This window comes from Phyllopteryx taeniolatus, chromosome 1 (genome assembly GCF_024500385.1).
Source record: "Phyllopteryx taeniolatus isolate TA_2022b chromosome 1, UOR_Ptae_1.2, whole genome shotgun sequence".
NCBI lineage: Eukaryota > Metazoa > Chordata > Actinopteri > Syngnathiformes > Syngnathidae > Phyllopteryx > Phyllopteryx taeniolatus.
The window spans coordinates 22,711,480-22,736,956 of record NC_084502.1 but is presented as its reverse complement, the minus strand read 5'-3'; the positions used below and the strand labels follow the sequence as shown (position 1 = coordinate 22,736,956).

General features: G+C 42.0%; 1 protein-coding gene across 4 annotated transcripts in view; it reads right to left on the bottom strand.

The window, feature by feature from the left end:
* Nucleotides 1–22,620, bottom strand: part of LOC133481977 (copine-9) — a 92,423-nt gene extending 69,803 nt beyond the window's left edge. For all 4 annotated transcript variants that reach the window (XR_009789661.1, XM_061781428.1, XM_061781435.1 and 1 more), the window contains exons 1-2: nucleotides 22,410–22,620; nucleotides 18,998–19,038 (exon numbers count right to left, since the gene is read on the bottom strand). Coding sequence is in view for 3 of the 4 variants with exons in the window: in XM_061781428.1 (XP_061637412.1) it covers nucleotides 18,998–19,038; nucleotides 22,410–22,525 (157 nt within the window). In the remaining variant the exon portion in view is untranslated. The remainder of the gene's footprint in view (nucleotides 1–18,997; nucleotides 19,039–22,409) is intronic.
* Nucleotides 22,621–25,477: the final 2,857 nt, after the last annotated feature.

Genomic DNA, 25,477 nt, shown 5'->3' with positions numbered 1-25,477 from the left:
CAACGAATGAAGTTGGCTGTAGATACACCCACAGTGGCGGCCCACTTTCCAATCCACGGGGATGTGCTGGTCTACGAAATTACCAGCACCGGTCTAACCTGCCTCGGCGCAGAATTGCGCCACCCACCATGCAGGATTTATGCCGGTCACAAAAATAGAGGCCCTTATTTCATTTTTTGAATCATGCCAGCGTAATTACAGCAGCTTTTATCCCAGACATATTGCATCATCTCTGAGATACTGTATATAGTCCTGCTATTTTCTGCACAACCTTTATGAACAGAAATTCAATAAGAATTAAGCATATAGTTAATATTAATCAAATTACAAAGCACTGAGACAGAAAAATAGGGCAGAAAATAAAATGAAAAAACACAAACTGAGCTCAGTCCCTACAAAACAAATGTACATCATGTTCTTTATGATCATTGAGCACCAATTGGCAATAATGTTTTACATGTGATGTGAAAATTGGCTGGTCCTGCTTATATGTAAATCTCCTGCACAAATTTTAATGGATTTTACTAAGAGAACTGAAATGTTTCAACAAAGGAATGTGTACTGTGGATAAAAAGAAGAGATTTATTGCATGGGTCTTTTACATAAAAAGTGCAACTGCCCAATGAGAAGATGGGACAGCTAATTGCACCTGATATATTTGAAATGTTATCACATATGTGGATCATGACTTGATTGAGCTTTTTGAGGCACAGCAATGTCATTTTTAGAAATACAGTAGAAGAGCTTGATCAAACAACAGAGCACACAGTGCTTACGTAACATAAAATAAAATTGTACACCTGAACTATTTTTTTGTTGTTTTTATTTTACAAAACCTTGAGCTATGTTTCATTTTCTTTGGCATACTACACAGTGCTACAAAATACTCTCACAAATGTGGGCCATTGATTGCAAATTAGTTTTGTCAGTATGCCCACACAAACACATAATTTGTCCGAAAAAATTATCGTTCAATTATGTTGCAAAAATATGCACACACCAATGAAAATTTAGCAAAGTGACTTTTTAGAAACATCCACAGTGTAATCATCATCAAAATGCTTAAAATCTTTTTTGTGTTCATTGATTAACATATAAAAGAATTACTTTTCAAAGAGGATGCACTCATTTATGTTGAGAGCTATCTATTTAGTTGAGAGTACATTATCTCATCAGGTTTCAAAAGAATATTTCACATAGCATTGTCTCTGAAGAAAATAACAGATTTGTTTCTCTTTTAACTCATAATGTCCTCATCGAGCCACTGCGATTCAAAGGGAAAAGACTTCACTAGCTCGGGGAAACACAAAGCCTTGTGCGACTCCTCAAGGGCAGCGACAAAGTAGTTGAGGTCACACATGCCTGGAATATGTTAAAACCTCAGCGAGATGGGACTGAATATGACCTTGTTACAGGTCAACATGTGTGAACTCATACCAGAAAGACTCATTAAAAAAAGAGGGCATCTTCTTTAAAACACTGACTGATGGCATACATTGCAACAAGCCTTCATGAATAGAAAATGGCTTTATATGTCCTTGCAAAAACTGAGCTGAAAAGCATTTGTGGTTTATCTGAATACCAATACTACTCACTTTGGTTCTTTTTATTCATGTTATTCAGACTAAAACAACTGAGACCAAAACATAATAACATACTACAAAGAGTCAGCTGTCTCTTGGGGCATTCAAATGAAGATAAATAAATGAGCAGCCCAATGACGTTTTCATTTTTGCATAAGATAGATCATTTTTATGAATCTAGAGAAAAAAATAATTTTGCTTCATTATGTTTAACAGCTGCATGCTAACAGTGTCTATTGGTAAAAAAATCCTAAAGGTGCTCATGTAAATACCATAAAACGAATACCAACACAAAAGGGAACTGAAAGTGAAAGTGAAACTGTTGTTGAACACTAACAAAATGAACACTAAAAAATTATGCGTTATGTTTTTTGATTATTTAACTAATCCTAATATGATGACTAAATTTTTTGATTAATGATTGTAGTTTCGTCTTTACAAAAGACAGCAAAGACCCAAGCAGCCTAGAGTTAGTCCCAATGGCATAACCCTTACATATACATCTGCATAATTGATGTGAAAATGTAGTAAGAATTGTACTATGCATAATGTGAAAAGTCTTAATAAAAGTCTGATATTATCTCTAAGAGCATTTGAAGTGGCTAAGAACCCTTTCAAAACAACGAAACAGACCTCCGCCAAAATGTCTACGAGTGACGTACTGACATTTAGAATAGAATGCCTTTTATTGTCACTATACACATGTACAATGAGATTGAAAGATTGAAATCCCTTGGAACTTGAAAAAATTAAGAGTGTGCATAAAACATCAGCTACACCAGTGGTGTCAAACTCATTTTTGTCACGGGCCACATCGCAGCCATCCCCTCGGAGGGCCGCTACGACTGTGGACCCATATAAATGAAAGAGTACCTCATATACTGTAATTACAGTATACACAACACATTGATGAATAACCAGTTTTGAAATCAGAAGCCTATAAAAACATGGTTACAACAATTAAATTTCTTTTCAAAGGGGGATTGGTAACAAAAAATTGCTTGTAAATATCCATCCATCCATTTTCTGTATCGCTTTATCCTCACAAGGGTCGCGGGTGCGCTGGAGCCTATCCCAGCTATCTTTGAGTGAGAGACCCCGGACCTCAGTACTGTGAGGCAGATGTACCAACCAGTCCACCACCGTGCCGCCGGTTGTAAATATCTCAATGGTATTACACCAGAACACAATTAGCGATTTTGATTTGCTTTCGCGGGCCACATAAAATGATGTGGCGGGCCGGATCTGGCCCCCGAGCCACCAGTTTGACACCTGTGAGCTACACGATCAATCTAAGATGTGATTCCTAAACTTTAGAATTTAAGTTACAATATATCAAACACTGATCACAGGACATATTAACAAATAATGGTAATAACTAGAAATGTATGGCCGTAGAAAATGACAATTTATGCCATGTCAAGGCAATACTACATATACTTTAGGTATATTAACAGAACAGAATAAAATGAGCATTAGTTATTAGAAAAGTTATTCAACAAAACTGTACATCCCAATCGGGATTCAAAGGAAACTCTTCTTTAATAAACCATCGAGGTACAAACTGAAGAAAGATCAAATTTGGGGCCCATGATGACATTTCAAGCATGTACTATTATGAACAAACAAACTTTGAATATGATCTGTACAACAACTGCTATGACCTGTGTTCTGCACACATACAAAAATCTCTGGGTCATGTTCTAAATGTTATATAATATTAAAAAATGTAAATAAAAACAGAATACAATAATTTGAAAATCCTTTTCAACCTATATTCAATTGAATACACTACAAAGACAAAATATTTAATCTTCAAACTGATGAACGTTATTGTTTTTGTTTAGTTTTTTTGCAAATATTCTCTCATTTTGAATTTGATGCCTGCAACACCTGCGATTGGCTGGGATAGCTGCTGATGATAGCTGGGATAGGCTCCAGCGCTCCCGTGACACTTGTGAGGATAAGCGGCTCTGATAATGGATGGATGGATGGATGGATGGATGCCGGCGACACTTTCCAAAAAAATTGGGAAACAAAAGACTGGGAAAGTTGAGGAATGCTCATAAAACACTTGTTTGGAACATTCCACAGGTGAAAAGGTTAATTGGTAACAGGTGAGTATCATGATTGGGTATATAAGGAGCATCCCGAAAGGCTCAGTTGTTCACAAACAAGGATGGGGTGAGGTAACTGCATGAGTAACTCGCCCAACAGTTTAAGAACAACGTTTCTCAATGTACAATGGCAAGGGATTTAGGGATTTCATTATCTATGGTCCATAATATCATCAAAAGATTCAGACAATCTGGAGAAAACTCTGCACGTAAGTGGCAAGGCCGAAAACCAACATTGAGTGCTCGTGACCTTCGATTCCTCAGGCGGCACTGCGTTAAAAACGGCATCATTGTGTAAAGGATTTTGCCACATGGGCTCAGGAACACTTCAGAAAACCATTGTCAGTTAACACAGTTGGTCACTACAGATACAATTGCAACTTAAAACTCCACCGTGCAAAGCAAAAGCCATATATGAACAACAGCCAGAAACGGCGCCGGCTTCTCTGGGGCCGAGCTCATCTGAGATGGACAACAAAAAACAATAAGTGAGGATAAGCGGTTCAAAAAATGGAGGGATGGATGCATTCTGTTTTTATGTTTTACACAACGTCCCAACTTCATTGGAATTGTGGTTTTGTAGAAGAATTACCATTTCAAATGAAACTAAATATAATGTTCATTTGGTTGAGACCACAGATGTGTGATCGTTTGAAAGGACACAAGAACAGAAATAGCAAAGAAAAAATGTCTTGGGTAGTGCGAATTGTGAGTGAAGTGTAAATGTATAAAACGTATCAGCCCTGAAATTGAAGAGGTGATAGCTTCCTCCAGCGTTCTGTGGTTCGAGTATTGATATATGCCTTACTGTCTAAAGCATCCAAGAAAAAAAAATACATCACTCTTAACTTGCAAGTTTCCTTGATCTTGACTGCAGATGGAGAAATGAAAATTGATCACATAGTTACTCCTCCATGTGTGGGCAAACACATGCAGGCAACAAGTAAATTGGTGGCGGAGAAGCACAAACTCTAATTTAATTTACACAATGACCAGGCAACAACGCAGCACATCTCCAAGGACAAACTCTTCGGTCATCAATAAATTAGATAAGCATAGAGGTACTTCACAGTAAAGGCTGACATTTTTCGGGAATCCCACTGGGTCCCGCAGGATTCCCACGAGATGGGAGTAAACTTCACTGCCAATCATGTGATTGGGCAGGAGCAGGAGCGATGGTCATCGGCAGCGGGAATTGTGATAACAAAGTCACCAGGAATTGACGGGAGTAGAAACCATGCGACGGGAGTCGATGGGAGTGGAAACCATTGACGGGAGTAAAAAACATGATGCAGTTATATTTTATTTGAACTTTAATCAAATCGATATTTGAATATTTCCCCTGAGCATTGAGCTAAACTCAGAGTTGAGATCAATTTCCGCTGGAGTGGGAGTGAGCGGGATTGGACGGCATTTTTAAAAAATGTGGTATTGGGTGGGATTTTTTAAAAACGCGGGATTTATTTAAAAGAACACCCGGGATTGGGAGGGAGTGGGAGCAATCTCTGTGGGGGTGGGAGGTAATGTTTTTTTGTAAACACTTACTCTGGATTGGGAGGGAGTCGGATCATCCTCTGTGGGAGTGGGAGGGAGCGGGAGTCAACATCTACTCCCGTGTCAGCCTCTACTTCACAGTCTTAACCATCATTGCATTTTGTTCTGCAAAACAACGCTGCTCAAAATGACCTTTTAAAAAGGATATCAACTGTCCAATTACCAATGCATTCAGATTCAAGCATTCACTTATTCTATAACGAAAAGTCCTTAAAATGTCTTCTGGTATATCATAGCATTATTTCATCCAACCATGAATTTTCTTTACCGCTTATCCTCACTAGGGTTGCGGGCTGCTGGAGCTTATCCCAGCTATTGTCGGGCGAGAGGCGGGGTACACCGTGAACCGGTTGCCAGCCAATCGGAGGGCACATAGAAACAAAAAACCATTTGCACTCACATTCACACCTACGGGCAATTTAGAGTCTTCAATCAACCTACTACGCATGTTTTTTGGACGTGGGAGGAAACCGGAGTCCCCGGAGAAAACACACCCAGGCACGGGGAGAACATGCAAACATGGAAGGGTTGTTGATTCTGTTTAGGCTAAAGAATTGGTAATGACTAAAATAGAGAATGTTAGCCAGGCAGCTACGCTGGTAGTCCGCTCAAAATTACAAAGGCATCAAAACAAAAGTTTGATTCACAACTTTTTGAGGGAGACTTCTATCTCTTGGTTTCAACCTTACAGACTAGAAGGCGAGTAGATGGTAATCACAATAACTTTTTCAATGGTGGAAAGACTCACATTACTGCCATGTCCATTCAAATTACTATGTTCCTCTACTATGTTCCTCTATAGTCTCCTTTGGCAAAGTATCTACCCGGCCTGACTTAAAATGGATGGATGAGTGGTGTGTGACAGCATCTATCAATATTCATCTGAATGTGCCACAATTGTGGTCAATCACATCAAGTAATCAAGTAGAAAAGGGTAGACTCCTCTCCTTGATTACTGAGTCTCACACATTGCTAGCTAGAAAAGCAGTCTTGAGGTAAAGGCAACTGGGTAAAGAGTTATGTTATGAGTTATGAGTCATGTTTTCCAATTCTGATAAAACTGCTGCTCTTCACTGTCACTTTCATGACATCTAAACCATCTGGCTCACACTACTCTGTGCCCACCACAATAGTATCCGGCTTGAAGCTTGGCAAGATGGCTTTGTGAAATTGCAACATGTATTCTCGCGAGTCCATCTGCCTCAGAATGCTAGCATCTGACTGTCTTGGGAGGGACAAAATACTGATTCAATCCTGCATCGAAATGAGAGTGACTTTCTGTGGCTGGATTACTGGGTAGTATCATCTCATATGGAGTGCTTTCAAAGTGCAGAAGCCTTTGAATCTTGGCTCTGATGTTCTCTGCTGTGTGAGTGTGTGCGTGTGCGCACCCCCCGAGGTACTTTACTGAGGTACAGTCGAGTATGTTATTATCTCTTCCTCCTGTTTTGTTTTGTCACATCATTCACTGTAATGCCTCAAACATGAGAATTGTGTGTTTAGTTTACAAAATACTTCTCAGACCTTTAGTTTTGCATTCTGCATCTTAAACTGATATGGAGGCGGATGACAAATTATACAAGCAGAAGGTCTGGTAAAAGTTTACCAGACCTTCTGGATCTGGTAAAATTAAATACATTTCTTGAAGTCTCTGCGCCATTTGCACAATTGTCACTGCAACAGACTATTGTTCTATTAGTCATTTCAAACTGCTCTAATTGCTAGAGGACTCGGCATCATTTTGCACAATTGTCAAAAAAAAGAAAGAAATTGTACCGGCATTACCACATTATAATAATAGTTTAAGTCCTTTTCTTTCAGATCATTTCTCCTTCATTTATTCTACTGTTTTATAATATTTTTCTATTTTGTGTTTCCCCAGAGGGCCCCCTCTGCGCTGGAAGCTGTGGCAGGCCGTGGACGTGGTTTTGTCTCATGGGGTCACCGGCTGCTGTGTGCACTGGGGGCACCGTGCTGGTGGTACGTGTCTGCGACCTATGGTAGTGCCTTTGTGCAGACGGCTCCTTGAGATGGTGTTTCCCCACCTAGGTGCTTCGTGCCCAGCCTCAGGTTTCTTTGGTCATCTAGGTATGGTGTTTTTACTGGTATTTGTGTGAGCGGGTATGTTTTATGTCATTACAAATTATTTTCACCTGTATGTGTGTGCGCGTCTGTGCTTGTTTGTGTCCATGTGGAAAAGTAGTTAGGGGGGTTGATTTTAAGTCATGTAAAGCACTTTAGGTTGCATTGCATGTATGTGAAGTCCCATGTAAATAAAGATTTATTTATTTATTTAATTTTGGTCCTGAACTTCAGCGTACAGCATCGGCTGCACATCAAGGCTGTAAGCTGTCATCTGTGAGGCTATGTGAGCAATGACTTTAATATATATATATATGTATAATTCATGTAGCACATAGCATTAAACGTTCTGTTTTTGGATTTGTCAAATATATAGTGAAACCTCAATTTAACGGACCCCAATCCAACGTACTTTAGATGTAATGGACAGAATGGTAATGTCCAGTTGGAAATCAAACCGCCCCCTTGCAGCAGACAGAGTCCGTTAGTTCCAGAAAGGGCCGCTGTTGCTTACTGGCGCAATCAACAGATAAAGGCTTGCACGTGTATTAGCGAGACTGGTACCTGTATTTCCGGGAGTAGAAGCTGTTGTTTACTTGGGCGCTCATCGTGAACGTGCTATACTGATTTTGGTGCAGTATACAGTTTTTTTTAATCAAATCCTTCAATATGGCATCCATTCGTACCGAAGGTGAAAAAAGAAAGCGGCTCAAGGAAGTGACCCCTACTCGCCACCGTGGCACAACAATTTTCTCCTACCAGCACGCCATTATCACATTTCTCAACCACCAGTGATCATGGCACTTAGACCATCAACGCAGCAGAATTTGACCATCACAGCAATGTTGAAAAAAAAGAGTACACAAGTCAATGCAATACTTCGACAGCAGACTTTCAAATAGATTTGAGCCACTTTTACAAGACCCTGGCCAAGAATGCTCATCCCCCACACCACTGAAAGGTATGAAACAAGAAATCATACAAGAAAAATATGGCACCCCAAACGTTAATAGTTGGTAATGTGGAGCTGTCAAGGATGTGAAACATTCTTGCAGTGAGAAGAACAACAAAGTACTGTGTTTTACAAATGAGATGGTGTCTGATATCTCCAAAAATAAATCCTGGTGATCACTAATGAGCACCCAACTGTGAAATCTGTCATTATACACACAGGGGCCCTTGATGTTGTCAAGCAGCAATCAGAAGTACTGAAGAGAGATTTCTTTGATCTCCTAACAAAAGTTAAATGTTTCAATGCTGAGATTTTCATCAGTGGACCTCGCCCAATGGTACCATTTGGAGATGAACGTTTCAGTAGGCTCAGCCAATTAAATAAGTGGCTCAAAAGGTTTGTGCTGTGCTATCCGTGAGCTTCATTGACAATTTCTGAATTTTTTTGGAAAGGCAGACGGTTTCTCTCTCAATAGACAAGGCGTTATATTATTATTAGGCTTCCAACATTTTTTAACTGTGTATGTCATTCAGTGGAAAACATTAGCCTTGTTGACGCGACTGAAGGACAAAAAGCGCAGCAGGAGTCTCCAGTTGTACCTAAACCATCGGAGGAACAAGAGATAAGATGACATGGGGCGCAGATGGAGTCACCCAATCAATCGGAGGAACAAATGAGGAATGAGATGAGGCAGCACTTGGAATTTCCCCCAGCCCTCCCTGCCCTATTGGAGCAAAGCTCCAAGCAATAATCATGATCATCTAGCCTAAATGCTCTATTAGATGTAACGGACAGGATGAAGGCTATTGTCAGTGTTGGAATCCAACGCACACCATGCCAAGATCTTCCTCCCATCCCCGCTCGCCTGAAACCACGGTCCAGTAAGATGCGAAAGGCCCCTCCTCCACCCATGAAGAATCTTATCTCCGAATCTGACTGATATGTGCGGGTCTTTTCCAGAATAAGTCAGAGCTCTATGGAGATTTTTTTATCCCTGTGATTACAAGGGACAGAAAGTTGGTAAAAGAAATATGGCACAAAAAAAGTAGAACTACAAGCACAGGATAAAATATGAATCTATCAAAATATTGTCTCCAGTTATCTCTGCGAGACTAGCTCTTTTCAATATCAGGTCATTGGGTAATAAATCAATAATGATTAATGACAACCGATGATCTAGACTTGTTGCTACTAAATGAAACCTGGTTAACAGAAAGTAGCTGTAATACCATTTTAAATGAGGCAACACCAGTAAATTCTTATTTTATGAACAAGGCGGAGGTATTGCTGCTATTTTTAAGTAAATATTTCAGTGTAAATAAATTATACAGGGTGATTTTAGCTCTTTAGAATAGCTCTGTTTTTTAGTAAAAGGTGAGCCAAAGGTTATAGGTTAATAATATATAGACCTCCAAGATACAAATCCTCCATAAATTTTATGGAGGATTTTACAGAACTGCTGTCAGTTATTTGTACTGACTACAACTATGTTGTCATAACAGGGGACTTTAACATTCATGTCGACAATAACATGGGGGAAAAAAATCTAAAGAACTCTCTGCTATACTGGAAACGTTTGACCTCTCTCAACATACTGTATTAAGAGTCCAACCCACACTCAACGTCACGTCTTAGACCTGGTCATTTCTAAGGATGTTGAAATTCAATCAGTTGACTTTAAGGATATGGTTATTTCTGACCATTTTTGTGTGTTCTTTGAATTACAGATTCTCCCAAAAGTTCAGACAACCTCTTTGTCTATTAAGAAAAGGTACGTAAATAAGAGTACCGCCGCCACTAAGTTTATGAAGACCATAGCTGTGCCACAAACTGTGAATGCTGAGACACTTGATGAACTTTTGGATAACTAACCTTTTGTCTCATCGTCATCGGTGTGTAGGTAAAGGAATCAACATTTTACAGAGCATTTGGTTCCATCCATTACTCTTTTTTTTTTGCGTTTGTTTTAAATCAGTGGCACGGTGACGACTGGTTAGAGCGTCTGCCTCACAGTTCTGAGGACCGGGGTTCAATCCCCGGCCCCGCCTGTGTGGAGTTTGCATGTTCTCCCCGTGCCTGTGTGGGTTTTCTCTGGGCACTCCGGTTTTCCCACATCCCAAAAACATGCATGGTAGGTTAATTGACAACTCTAAATTGCCTGTAGGTGTGAATGTGAGTGCAAATGGTTGTTTGTTTGTATGTGCCCTGCGATAGGCTGGCAACCAGTTCAGAGTTGACCATGTTCCGCGCCTCCATTGCTGAGGCGGCCGACCGGAGCTGTGGCCGTAAGGTGGTCGGTGCCTGTCGTGGCGACAATATCAACTACAGGGGGATCACACTCCTCAGCCTCCCTGGTAAGGTCTATTCAGGGGTGCTGGAGAGGAGGGTCCGTCGGGAAGTCGAATCTCAGATTCAGGAGGAGCAGTGTGGTTTTCGTCCTGGCCGTGGAACAGTGGACCAGCTTTACACCCTCGGCAGGGTCCTCGAGGGTGCATGGGAATTCGCCCAACCAGTCTACATGTGTTTTGTGGACTTGGAGAAGGCGTTCGACCGTGTCCCTCAGGGCGTCAGAGTTTGGTCCGCATATCCGGCAGTAAGTCAGACTCATTCCCGCTGAGGGTTGGACTCCGCCAAGGCTGCCCTTTGTCACCGATTCTGTTCAGAACTTTTATGGACAGAATTTCAAGGTGCAGCCGAGGCGTAAAGGGGGTCCGGTTTGGTGGTCTCAGTATTGCATCTCTGCTTTTTGCAAATTATGTGGTTCTGTTGGCTTCATCAAGCTGTGAACTCCAACTCTCACTGGAGCAGTTCGCAGCCGAGTGTGAAGCGGGTGGGATGAGAATCAGCACCTCCAAATCTGAGACCATGGTCCTCAGTTGGAAAAGGGGGGCGTGCCCTCTCCAGGTCAGGGATGAGATCCTGCCCCAACTGGAGGACTTCAAGTATCTTGCGGTCTTGTTCACCAGTGAGGGAAGAATGGAACGGGAGATCGACAGGCGGATCGGTGCAGCGTCTGCAGTGATGCAGACTTTGTATCGGTCCGTTGTGGTAAAGAAGGAGCTAAGCCGAAAGGCGATGCTCTCAATTTACCGGTCGATCTACGTTCCTACCCTCACCTGTGGTCACGAGCTGTGTGGCCGTGACCGAAAAAACAAAATCCCGGTTAGAAGCGGCCGAAATGAGTTTCCTCTGCAGGGTGTCCGGGCTCTCCCTTAGAGATAGGGTGAGAAGCTCGGTCATCCGGGAGGATCTCAGAGTAGAGTCGCTGCTCCTCCACATCGAGAGGAGCCAGATGAGGTGGCTGGGGCATCTGATTCAGATGTCTCCCGGACGCCTCCCTGGTGAGGTGTTCCGGGCATGTCCCACCGGGAGGAGACCCCAGGGACGACCCAGGACACGCTGGAGAGACTACGTCCTTCGGCTGGCCTGGGAACGCCTCGGGATCCCCCCGGAATAGCTGGATGAAGTGGCTGGGGAGAGGGAAGTCTGGGCGTCCCTGCTAAGCTACTGCCCCCGCGACCCGACCTCGGATAAGCGGTAGAAAATGGATGGATGGATATTAATGAGTTGGATCACGGTGGAACGGTGATTAGCACATCTGCCTCACAGTTCTGAGGACCAGGGTTCAAATCCCGGCCCCGCCTGTGTGGAGTTTGCATGTTCTCCCCGTGCCTGCGTGGGTTTTCTCCGGGCACTCCGGTTTCCTCCCACATCCCAAAAACATGTGTGGTAGGTTGATTGAAGACTCTAAATTGCCCGTAGGTATGAATGTGAGTGCGAATGGTTGTGTATACAGTATGTGCCCTGCGATTGGCTGGCGACCACTTCAGGTTGTACACCGCCTCTCACCCAAAGATAGCTGGGATAGGCTCCAGCACACCTGTGACCCTAGTAAGTATAAGCGGTACAGAAAATGGATGGATGGATGAAGTTGGATCACAGAAGGTTTTTATTACTTTGGATGTTTCTAAAAGTATTCCCTCTTTACAACAACACGCTAATATAGAATTCCACAGAACTGTGTAAATTAATAATATGTCAATTCACTGTTAGTGGCATGTATATTGTGCACCTTTATTGTATTGTATTTAAAGTTGATTAAGTGTTCAAAATATATTTGTCACTATGGATTTCAATGTGTCAGGGGTTATGAGTGAAATGATGACGCGTTAGTTTCAGACTTATTATCTCACTGACCCATTTACTAATTGACGCTGATTAGTTCTGAATAATATGAATGAGCAGAAAAATGTAACCCTATATTTAGCATTTTACACAATCAGCAGTCTACAGGGATTACTTGTATCTCTGATTATGAGTATGTGATTGAATTAAACCATTTACATCACGTCAACCTCCTCTCTCCTGGATGGCGCCCACTCTGTTAATTATGTCTATCCTGTCACCTAAATTGCGGTCATATTAGTGCCATGGCATTTACTCTTATGCAAGATTCCTGCCAAATAACTACCAGATGAGGAGAAAGCAGAGTGTGGCTGTGAATGTAAATGTAGTGGTTAACTACAGGAATAAAAGAGCAATGGAATTATGTTTCATTCTATCATTAAAGTAATGCAATCAAGTTTTGAGTTCAGAGTTATTCTGAATGACAGTCAGTGCTAACTTGCTTATGTTGACAGTAGTATAAAGAGAAAGCACAGCTCAGTTCGAAGGTGATATTAATGCTATAGTATACCAGATCAACTATGTTGTTCTCACTTTTAGTCTTTTATAGATAAATTGAAGTGGGACATCTTATCTGCATTTGTATTTGATCATTCTATTATTATTGGTGGAAATCTGACACACTGCAGCAATGATTATTCAATTCTGCCACCCATGTTGAGGCCCCACTGTTATTGCATTTCCATGAAACTGGCGAACATTTTGTGATCTAAAAGCAATTTTTCATACAAGCCAGCTTTGATTGGAGTGGATCACCCGCTGAAAAGTGCTTTTTAAAAAAAAAAGGAAAGGGCAATTATGCTGTCGGTAAATGAGGAGAGTCATGTAGTCCTTATGCTTAAAATAGGGTTCATGCTTTGATATATACAGGGTAATATAAAAGTTTTTGTACCTATTATTTTCTCAAATATTTTATTGTGTTGTTTGTTCTTTATTGTATGTATTTTTACAAGAAATCGATATAAGAGGAAAGCTTTTAGCATGGGGTTTTATTTTAAGATTCGACATGGGCACGACTTAAAATTTTTAGCATGTGAATAGAAACGGGCTTTCTTCATGTAGTTCGGTTTCCTCCCACAGACCAGAACGTTTTACTACGATCAACTTAGAACTAAGCGCCTACACATGTTCGATTGATTAATTTATAAAGGAATGTGTATGTAGGCCACTACCAATAGTCTATATAGTGTACTTCTCTGAACCGACGCAAAGACTCATACTTTCTTTACTGGTTGTAGAGACCAGTCTCTTTGCCATCTAGTGGCTAATCATTGGTTTATTACTTGAGCCTCATACAAGCAAGGATTAAAAGAGTCAGACAATCATGCTCCATGTAAAATTTGCACACTTTATTCAGAACCAAATTCTCTGACCTGACATTGTGGGCTATGACATTGTGTTGAACATATTCAAGCCCATTTTTTAGCCATAAAGGCAAAGCTTTAATGTATTAAAATCCAAATTTGGTAACGCTACAGTTAAAACTAGCAGATGCAGCAATGCTGCAATCCCTGTAATTTTCTTTGAAAGGCTCTTTTGTAGTTCCTTTTAGAGACAACAAATGCACCCACTTTAGCGTCTGACTAAAATACTATCCTGTGCACCCGCAACGGCCTTGCCACTTTGATTATGTTCAGACACCATTTTTATTCAGGTTACTTATACTGGAGACTGCGTTGATGAAACAAAACTGTGCTTTAATAGTCACTCTGGTCTTTCAAATTGTCTCACATCTCATATAAAATGACAGCATGTTGGTCTTATTTTTACTTTAAAATGTGTCAATTGGGAGCAGTAACAAAAGTTAGACATGCACCAGGTTTTGTTAACTTGACTCTCCCATTCATCCCGCAATGTGTACAATAACACTATTTGACAATGCCTTCAAAAACCTAACCATTATTATTCAACTGTTTTGACTAAGGACCTTTCTAATATTGTGAACATTAGCACTTATTCTGTAATTCTGGACTTAAAAATGATGTTTATGATGCCGGATTTTAAAGCTCAGCCATATTTTGGCCCGCCCACATTTAGGTCAGAACCTGCATGAGCCTGCTGACGTCAGGGGCGGCGGCACGAGGACGTTTCCTCACTGAACTACTCCTTGTTCTGCGGTGTAATTGACGCCTATATTATAAGTTGGGATGTTTTTTAGACTGTTAGTCAAAATAGTGAAGAATTTTTTTTAGATAATGAGTGAAAATAGTGAAAGTAATACAGTAGTAATACATTTAGTAGGGTTGTTTTGTTAAAATCGATCATTGAAATGCCTTGTTGCAGAAGGAAGATGAGGCCACATAAGGTATGTGTTTGCAGATTCATTTCCGCTTAATACATGGGGTTTTGTCAGCTAAACCTTTGAAAAGGAGTTTGGATGGATGATGTGACACAGGCGTTTGCTTTTGAAGGCTTTTTGTACGATGGTGGTAAAAAAATTTCAGCATATTAGATTAGCCATTTTCTGTACCGCTTTATCCTCAAAAGGGTCGCGGGCGTGCTGGAGCCTATCCCAGCTATCTTCGGGCGAGAGGCGGGGTACACCCTGAACTTGTCGCCAGCCAATCGCAGGGCACAAATAAACAAACAACCATTCGCACACACATTCACACCTACGGGCAATTTAGAGTTTCCAATCAACCTACCATGCATGTTTTTGGGATGTGGGAGGAAACCGCAGTGCCCTGAGAAAAATCCACACAGGCACGGGGAGAACATGCAAACTCCACACAGGGAGGGGGGGGATTCCGCCCGACAGCAATGATACATAAAATATGATTGAATGCTGCAATTTTATTGTATAATACATTCCTTTATCCACACCGGCAAATTTGGTCTCCAGCTCTGTCTCTTAGGTCACACCAAGACATGGGGGCGTATCGATTTTGGCGATGAAAAATGGGGGTTCCCAGGGCTATTTATTTATTTACCAATTAGTCCATAACGGATTGATATTGGTAGAAATGACTGCCAGTTTCATTTTCTTGAGCAAAACTACATAAAGAGAACAAATATGGATCATATGGACACTATAGGTCCTTTAAACTAGTCAAACCCAATGAAGTGGGTAGATTGTAAAAGCGAAGCATGAACACAACTGTGGCTTCAGGACTTCACAATGACTTCAAGACTAGATCGCTGGCCCGAGAAACATGTCTTGTTTTGGATAGTGTGAAAACTGCACGTTTAACATAACAAATCCCCTGGCACTCATAAAATATTTGCAGTGTCTGGGTAACATATAAACAAACCAGAGACCATGATACAATAGGTGTCATTCCCAGAACATTTATTATTCCCCTAATTCTTTCATCTTAACCCCAAACATCCAAACTGAGAACACAGACATACATTGGTATAGAAGAAGCAATTTTGGCCCAAAACCTTCTGTTCTTCAGTCTCCTAAAAAGTTGAAAATGATGAGTTTCACACCTTTTAGCGTGACAGTGAGTCAACGCAACACCAAATAAACAAAATAATGGCTTTAGCAGAAGATTGAAGAAAAATGACTTAGCCAGAGCCCAGCCCAAAATAAATTTGAAAATATGTGGAGTGACCTGTACATGGCTGTGCACAGTGAATGCCCTCAAAATCTGACACATATCACTTTTGCAAAGACAAGTTGGAAAAGAGTCAAGGCGTACCGTACTGGGAGTCCTACCCGAAAAGCTTGAATGATATCATTACAGTAAAAAGTGTGTCAACGAGGCTTAAGAATGTTTTTTTTTTTTTAAATATATATTTCCCCCCGCGGCACGGTGGACGACTGATTAGCACATCTGCCTCACAGTTCTGAGTCCTGTGTGGAGTTTGCATGTTCTCCCCGTGCCTGCATGGCACTCTGGTTTCGTCCCACATCCCAAAAACATGCATGGTAGGTTGATTGAAGACTCTAAATTGCCCGTAGGTGTGAATGTGAGTACAAATGGTTGTTTGTTTATGTGTGCCCTGCAATTGGCTGGCGAACAGTTCAGGGTGTACCCCGCCTCAACGCCCGAAGATAGCTGGGGTAGGCTCCAGCACACCCACGACCCTAGTGAGGATAAGCGGTGAAGAAAATGAATGGATGGATATTTTCCCCCTAACACGTCCATCCATCCATTTTCTAAACAGCTTGTCCTCATTAGCGTCACAGATGAGCTGGTCACAAACCAATCTCAGCGCAAGTATAGAAAGAGAAGTATTCACACTCGCATTCACACTGAGCATTTAGAGCTTTCACTTATCCTAATGTGCATGTTTTTAGAGCTTGAGGACCCACAGAAAACCTACACAAGCACAGGGAGAACATGCAAACTTGCCCTCCTATGTGGCGTTTGCATGCTGAGCTGAGACTCGAACCCAGAACCTCTCAACTGTGAGGCAGACACATTCCCCTAAATCACCATGCAGTCCCCAAACACATTAGTTTTCTTTTCCAATTTAACTGTACAGGTTAAAAGACAATACGCCGGGCTACAATGCACTGTTGGATCCTTTAATTAGGACAATTATTCAACAATGTCCTAACGTACTAACTATGAATGTATGTATCTCTGGATGGCACACATTCTTGTAATAAGGAGAGTAGTAAATTGCATCATTGCCATGGCAACCGTGGATAACCTACTTTAGTAGTGCTAGCGTCAGTGCTAACGTGTTCAGCTGTATGCTGCATTAACTTTGTTGATCATCATGCCTTGAGAAATATTGACATGTTTTAAACATATCTGCTCAGCACTGCTCTTTGCTCTTGCAAATTCTTTCCTGGGCTAATGAAGTCAAGCAAAATAACTGCCCACAGGTCTTAAATTGACTTGCCAAGATGACCTTTTGTGCAATGAATATTTATACTTTCACACATGTACACGATGGATGTCTACAATTACTTTAAGTTTCATTGAGTGAATTTGATATTAATGACTTCTCAGAGAAGACATTAAATTCATCCATCCATCCATTTTCAGTACCGTATCCATATTCAGTATCCTCACTAGGGTCGCAGGCATGCTGGAGCCTATCCCAGCTATCTTCAGGCGGACATTAAATTGCAATACAAAATTTATGCACATCTAGTCATAAAGTTATTTTTTTTTATGTATTAATTTTTTAATATATATTATTATATTATGGTCCTCAGTCGGAAAATGGTGGCGTGCCGTCTCTGGGTCGGGGATGAGATCCTGCCCCAAGTGGAGGAGTTCAAATATCTTGGGGTCTTGTTCACGAGTGAGGGAAGAATCGAACGGGAGATCGACAGGCGGATTGGTGCAGCGTCTGCAGTGATGCAGACTTTGTATCGGTCCGTTGTGGCAAAGAAGGAGCTAAGCCAAAAGGCGAAGCTCTCGATTTACCGGTCGATCTACGTTCCTACCCTCACCTATGGTCACGAGCTGTGGGTCATGACCGAAAGAACAAGATCCCGGATACTAGCGGCCGAAATGAGTTTCCTCCACAGGGTGTCCGGGCTCTCCCTTAGAGATAGGGTGAGAAGCTTGGTCATCCGGGAGGATCTCAGAGTAGAGCCGCTGCTCCTCCACATCGAGAGGAGCCAGATGAGGTGGCTGGGGCATCTGATTCGGATGCCTCCCGGACGCCTCCCTGGTGAGGTGTTCCGGGCACGTCCCACCGGGAGGAGACCCCGGGGACGACCTAGGACACGATGGAGAGACTATGTCTCTCGGATGGCCTGGGAACGCCTCTGGATCCCCTCGGAAGAGCTGGAGGAAGTTGCTGGATAGAGGGAAGTCTGGGTGTCCCAGCTAAAGCAACTGGCCCCGCAACCCGACCTCGGATAAGCGGTAGAAAATGGATGGATGGATGGCTATTATGCTCTACTTGGGTCTTTTTGTGTGGCCTGATTGAATCAAGCTGTGATGCAGACAATAATTACAGGTATCTTCCAATTCTTGGGCTTCCAAAAGCTCTTGTATATACTCATCCAGTTGCCCACACACAAATGAGATCTTAGGACGTAAGCATCTCGCTTTGACAAGATTATTTAGCCATTGTCCTTTTTACATGTTCAGGGCACGGTCTCTGCAAGAAAACTGTCACGTGTGTAAACATCTCTGAGCTAAAACTGCCAAAACACTAAAGGAGCATTAAAACATTTCTAATATGTAATGCCGGCATACGACATAGCATCCATACTGCAGCCCAAATACCAAAAATTGTTCAATCTCCCTTGTGTTTTAATTAGAAGGGCCACAGGTTGTTATGGAATTCTTGCTCAGGGTTTCCAGGGAACACGCTCTTTCACACCGAGGCTTTTTACCCTTCTCAATATTATCCAAGAATGACATTCATATGCCCATATGTTTTTTTTTCCTTTTCACTTTCGTTTGTCACTCCATAATTCTGCTATAAGGTTTTACTGTCCTCTGGATCAGCAACATTCACCATTAACGCTGACCTTCTTGGGCTTATTTACTAGTGTAGGAATAAAACTTAAAATTTATTAAACTGTTCACTGCCTTTGTGGCTTGCATGTTATGCAATTTTCCTGTCTCATTTTTGTCAGGTGTGAAAGAGATCATACATACCAGGATCAGATTTAGAGAATGTATCCACATCCAGAAGACTCCTGTGAAAACAGTAAAAAATGCAGTCAAAGATCCGACACTATTAAATTCTTTTTCATGTCTTACAATGGTTTAAAGTCTATAAAATGTATAAACGAGATTATGCTTTGTTCATTAAGACACTTATTGTAGATGTCAGAAAATTTTTATTTTGTCACAAGAACTGGACTTTTGTAGGACGCCCGAGCCAGGTTGTTTGCATACTGCAGTGTCATAGGAGCAGTAAACAGTCATGGTGCTAGGCTTTTTGGAACTCACAAAATTTTCATTTGATGAAGGGTCATTGATGGACTATCAGATAAATAAACAATCAATGAATTGTCTTTGTTTTAATATGAATTCATATTACTTGTTTGTTTGTGCCTAGTGAGGATAAGCGGTACGGAAAATGGATGGACGGATGTTTGTTTGTGTGTATGCATCTCAAAAATGTAACCGATGTCGACAGATTTGAGGCAAGATTGGCCATCGGCTAAGACACTCTTAACTAAATTACATTTTGGCACAAATCCAGATCAAAGTGCAGGATTTTCACTTTTGATCACAGTCTAACCTTGGACGGACTTCTTCACTGCATAAATGCTCCGGTTTCTGATTGTATCTATAATAACAAAAACAACATTGAACAAATATGGGAACATATGACCTACGTTCTGATATAATTTGGATAATTGAAGCCTAATTTCTGTTGAAAAACTTCAGCTTGAACTTGAATATAGGTTTAGCTTTGTTAGTGACTTTCTGAGGGGTTTTAGCGACCAGCCTCAACAAGGGGTGTTTAAAGAAGAATGTGAGAGGTTTTGTGGAAGGAAGTGGACTGTTAAAATGTTGTATCGTTCGCAAAAGATTTGTTCTAACAAACGAATCTTTTACTGAACTGGACCACTTAATGAAGTGATTCGTTCTTTCTGTTTGGGCGTGAGCGAGTCGGCTGGGAGCGGAAACTGAACTGCGGCAGCATTCTGTCACTCACTTTGGCAAATGACCAATGAGCAGCCAGCATCAGGCAGCGCCGTGCAGTCGGGGGAGGGACTGTACTGTACTGAACTGAACTGAATGTACTGTCAGCCATGAGTAATTTGCTCGAACTTCTTCGTTCGTGATCTGCCAAGGCGCAACGTACTAGTACGTATGCAGTGAACTACTAGTACTACGACTAATACGACGAGTGACTCGTTCACACAAGGATCAATATACAACGCAGGGAACGTACTCATGAGTGATTTTAACCGTTCGTCCTCGCAGGGATAGCTTTCACTGGCTTCTGTTTCTCCAAGCTAACGGCTAATATTGAGTCAGTCCAGCGCATGACAACACGCACACACATGGACAGTGTCTCCATAATCTTAGCAGACTATGAGTAATGACAGATAAAGTAATGAGAGGACAGGAGACCGACGTGAGTTAGAGAGCTAAAGCGTTCTGATACAAATAAGAACTGTCTTAGTAATCATTTTTTGCAATTATGTACTGTATTACAAAAGAACCACTGAAGAGCACATTCACTCCCATCTACACAGTGTCCCTGAACACACCTCACGATGTCACGCAGGTGCCACATGCCTGCCATGATTGGCGGCCGTGGCCGCAACTGAATTGGTTGGCAAATACATCGTTTATCTGCCGACATATGAATGAAAATGAACTTTCGAAAACAGTTCTTTGACGCCAGAATGTGCACGTAGTCAATTACGTTCAAGCAGAAATGAACTTAGTTCAGTTCACGTTCGCACAAAATATGAACTAATTCATGAACTTTCATTCATTGAACTCCTTTAGGTACAACACTGCATATATAGTATCTGTCTCTAATGTGATTATTAAAGCTTTTTGTTTAATAATAATAATAATATATTAAACTTATACAGCGCTTCTCAAGACACTCAAAGACACTTAACAAAAATCAGATGACAATCACCGTAAGGTGGGTGAGCAGGAATGAGGGTGCTGGTGTTAACGATGCTGTCCACTGTGGTGGAATGCAGACAAGACAACCAACATTGAGTCTAACCGGTCTCCACACCGCGCCGGATATACACCAGTCACGAAAATGAGTCCTGAGTGTTGTGGGTTTTTTTTCATCTTGGAATGGTTTATGTTATTTTTGTATAGAGGCAGTTTTATAGCATTTTTATGGTGGCTGGCAAACAATACAGGGTGTACCTCCAGACCAAATCTGCTGGCATGGGCCCAGTTCACTTGTGACCCTAATGGGAATAAGCACTGTAGAAAATGGATGGATGGGCGAGTTTTATCCTGGAACTGATTATTTGTATTTCTACTGTTTCCTTTGACAATTTTTTTTTTTTAATATGAGCAAAATCTGAGCTCTATCAGTTTATCAGTGTGGGTTTTGTTAATCCTTAAAAATTCCATCATATCCAGAAATTCTCTTAAATTGAGGCTATATTTAAGACATATTAGAAGCTAAAATCTAATTAAGCAGTGACAAATATATGTGTTTCTTAGGACTGAACCAAAGTGCAAAGTCTGTGTCCCCTGAGATGTGTCACTATCTCAATCAGGGGTGATCAGAGGAGGGACTACACAGGATCACCAACCATTCATTATACATTATTCAGGAGCGGACTGAAGAGACATTTAGCACACCGCAAGGCTGACGGCCGAAATGAGGCTGACTCAGTTTTACAGCTCGATTTAGTCGGCCAACAAGCTGACCCGTCGCACATTCAGATGAGCCAAGATGAAACCAAACACGAGGCTAAGAGAAAATACATCATGGGTATTTTTATTTTTATTTATTTATTTTTTAGAAAAATTCACCAAAATAAAACATTTTCTGGCAGTGTGCTTCTCTTTCTGTGCCAATGTGCAGCTTAAAATACAAAAAAGCACGGGGAAGAATTCATCAGTGCATCAGTAATGACTGCGAATATCAATGCTAATCTTCAGAGTCATTGGCGGGACTTCATGCAGGAGCAATATAGACTTTATAGAATTTCTTTAATAGCTCCGATGCAGGCACCTGCTGCTGAGATCAACCGTTTGCCTGAGAGCAGGGAAATCAAAAGGTCACTGATTTGGGGGGTGCGGGAATAAAAATAATTATACACACTCAGGGGTCTGCTAGGGGCTTGTCAGTCCTAGTGTTGTTATTGCAACACTATATTTCAATGAGTATCATAGGAGACTACTAGGTGCTCAATTAGGTGTAGATAGATAGATAGATTAGATAGATAGATAGATAGATAGATAGATAGATAGATAGATAGATAGATAGATAGATAGATAGATAGATAAATAGATAGATAGATAAGCATAAACTTGACCAGATAGTGATAATGTTACACTTATCTGTTCACTGTTAGGGCTAAGAACATGGGCACGTGGATGCAGAAGAGTTTGACCTTACCGGCAGGAGACGGTAACTTCTATTTTAGTTGCGGGGACTCTCATGTTGAGTGGATCGAATTCCCCGATGGTTGCCATGATGTGGACAATGGGAGGAGGAAAGGAGCTAAACAGCATCCGAGTAGAAAGACATAAATCTGACCATGTCAACACGATGATGAGCACCGTCCATTGTAGAGAGCCTTCCTCTTCTTCCCCGCCTGAGAGCCTGTGGAGAAATCGAGAGAGGTGCGCACGCGGGGGAAAGAGAGAGAGAGAGACAGAGAGAGAGAGAGAGAGAGAGAAAGAGAGAGAGAGAGCGAGAGAGAAGGGGGCAGAGGGAGAGAGGAGAGAGATGGCATGCTTAAACTTTACAGTGCAGTAATTATTTATTATGTGTGTGAGTGTGTGTGCGTGCGTGTCAAGTTTTGTAAAACTGATCACTGGAGCCTATCCCAGCTGACTTCGGGCAAACTACACCCTGAACTGGTCACCAGCCAGTCACAGGGCAGTCACAGACAACCACTCGCACCAACATTCACACCATCACTGAGTGGGAACTGAACCCACACTGCCCGCACCAAAGTCAGGCAAGTGTACCACTCAGTGACATTTATCGTCAGAGGATAATAAATGATAAAACAATTTTTAATAATTACAAAGATAAAAAACATACCAAAAATAATCAGATGTTGTATTTGATTATGTTTGCCATCGAGAAGGTGTTGCAGTACATTAATTCTGACAATGGTATTGTTAATCCCTGATCTCGCTGATTTTGACTGAAGAATTTCTAGGTTTGTTTTCAGTTATACGTAGTTGCTGCTGTGCACTTGAATAAAAGCTCACGTACATGTTCGATGGGTTATGAGCCCAGATCTATTATTGTGGGATTTCATAATGGATTGCAACCTGTTTATTGACAAGATGAGCAGACCAGACAACTGGACAATGTGGTTTCAGAAGTAGTACTTGCTGAAAGCTAAAGCACTGTGGATTGAATCGGTTATTCAATATCCATCCATCCATCCATTTTCTGAGCCGCTTCTCCTCACTAGGGTCGCGGGCGTGCTGGAGCCTATCCCAGCTGTCTTTGGGCAGGAGGCGGGGTACACCCTGAACTGGTTGCCAGCCAATCGCAGGGCACATACAAACAAACAACCATTCACACTCACAGTCACACCTATGGGCAATTTAGAGTCTCCAATTAATGCATGTTTTTGGGATGTGGGAGGAAACCGGGGAGAACATGCAAACTCCACACAGGCGGGGTCGGGGATTGAACCTGGATCCTCAGAACTGTGAGGCTGACGCTCTAACCAGTCGGCCACCGTGCCGCCTGGTTATTCAATAAATTGACTTAATTTGTTGTAAGATAATGAAAGGGATTGTGTTGCAGACTTTGTATTGGTCCATTGTGGTGAAGAAGGAGCTAAGTGGAAAGGTGAAGCTCTTAATTTTCCGATCGATCTACCCTCACCTACCGTCACGAGCTGTGGGTCATGACCGAAAGAACAAGATGCCGGATATAAGCGGCCGAAATGAGTTTCTTCCGCAGGGTGTCTGGGCTCTCCCTTAGCGATAGGGTGAGAAGCTCGGTCATCCGGGAGGGGGTCAGAGAAGAGACGCTGCTCCTCCGCATTGAGAGGAGCCAGATGAGGTGGCTCGGGCATCTTATTAGGATGCTTCTTGGGCGCCTCCCTGGTGAGGTGTTCTGGGCATGTCCCACCAGGAGGAGACACCAGGGACGACCCAGAACATGCTGAAGAGACTATGTATCCCGGCTGGCCTAGGAATGCCTCGGTATCCCCCCAGAAGACCTGGATGAAGCGGTTGGGGAGAGGAAAGTCAAGGCTTCCCTGCTTAAGCTACTGCCCCCGCGACACGACCTCGGATAAGCGGTAGAAAATGAATGGATGGATAGGTGTTGATATTACCTAGTATATGATCTTTATCGTTAAATGGGGAACCACGTTGCTTTGTTTGTTATGAACGTCCGAGCAAAGACTAAACCTTGATAAATCAGTTATTTCTGAAGGGTTTCTCCACTAATGTGATTTCCGTAGTTCTCCTACTTTATAAGTTAAAATCTTTTATTTAAGAAAGACAAAGAGCACAGTCGACATATTTTGCCAGGTTTAATTTCTAAGTCTACAAATACAGAGTAAAATGCAATCAAAGGGAAAAGGGAGGAAATGATTGATATTCTACTTCAAGGGGAGGTTCTTCACACTTTCCCAGTCACAATATTGATCCCAGTATGTGATGCATCAATTTGAAATAGTTTGGTAAATAGCAAAGTTTGACTCACGGTTTGACGCGGCGGCAGAGGATGCTGCACGCAATGAAGAGGAAGTTTGTGCTGAGGTCTGGCTGGCTGGGTGGGTCACACCGCCGTGGCTCTGTTTGCTGAAAAATCTCCCCACGTGCGTAGCCACTGGTTTTGCCTTACGGCCAAAACCGGGATTCCACTTTGGTCATTACGACCAAGAATCGTTTGGTGAGGACGGTAGATAACGCCAGCCAGCGACATGGGGCCAAAATGCGACAGGAAAAAAATAAAAGATAAAAAAGGAAGAAAAGGAAACCTTTGGGCTCGGTCGAAACCTAGCACCCAGAAAGGTCAGGAACCACAGCAGGAATTAGAGCTTCTCCCTAGAGGTGGGCCGAGAGCTTCTCCTTTTAAAGGTCAGAGGACAAAAATGTTAACATTTTTCTTGGTAACTCTAGAACCCCTTTACAAACTACATCTGCCATTTTGAATTGATTATATAGCAGATATACAGCACTTAAATCGATAAATATGATTCAGAATGGCGGCACGGTGGCCGACTGGTTAGAGCGTCAGCCTCACAGTTCTGAGGACCCGGGTTCAATTCCCGGCCCCGCCTGTGTGGAGTTTGCATGTTCTCCCCGTGCCTGCGTGGGTTTTCTCCGGGCACTCCGGTTTCCTCCCACATCCCAAAAAACATGCATTAATTGGAGACTCTAAATTGCCCGTAGGCATGACTGTGAGTGCGAATGGTTGTTTGTTTCTAAGTGCCCTGTGATTGGCTGGCAACCAGTTCGGGGTGTACCCCGCCTCCTGCC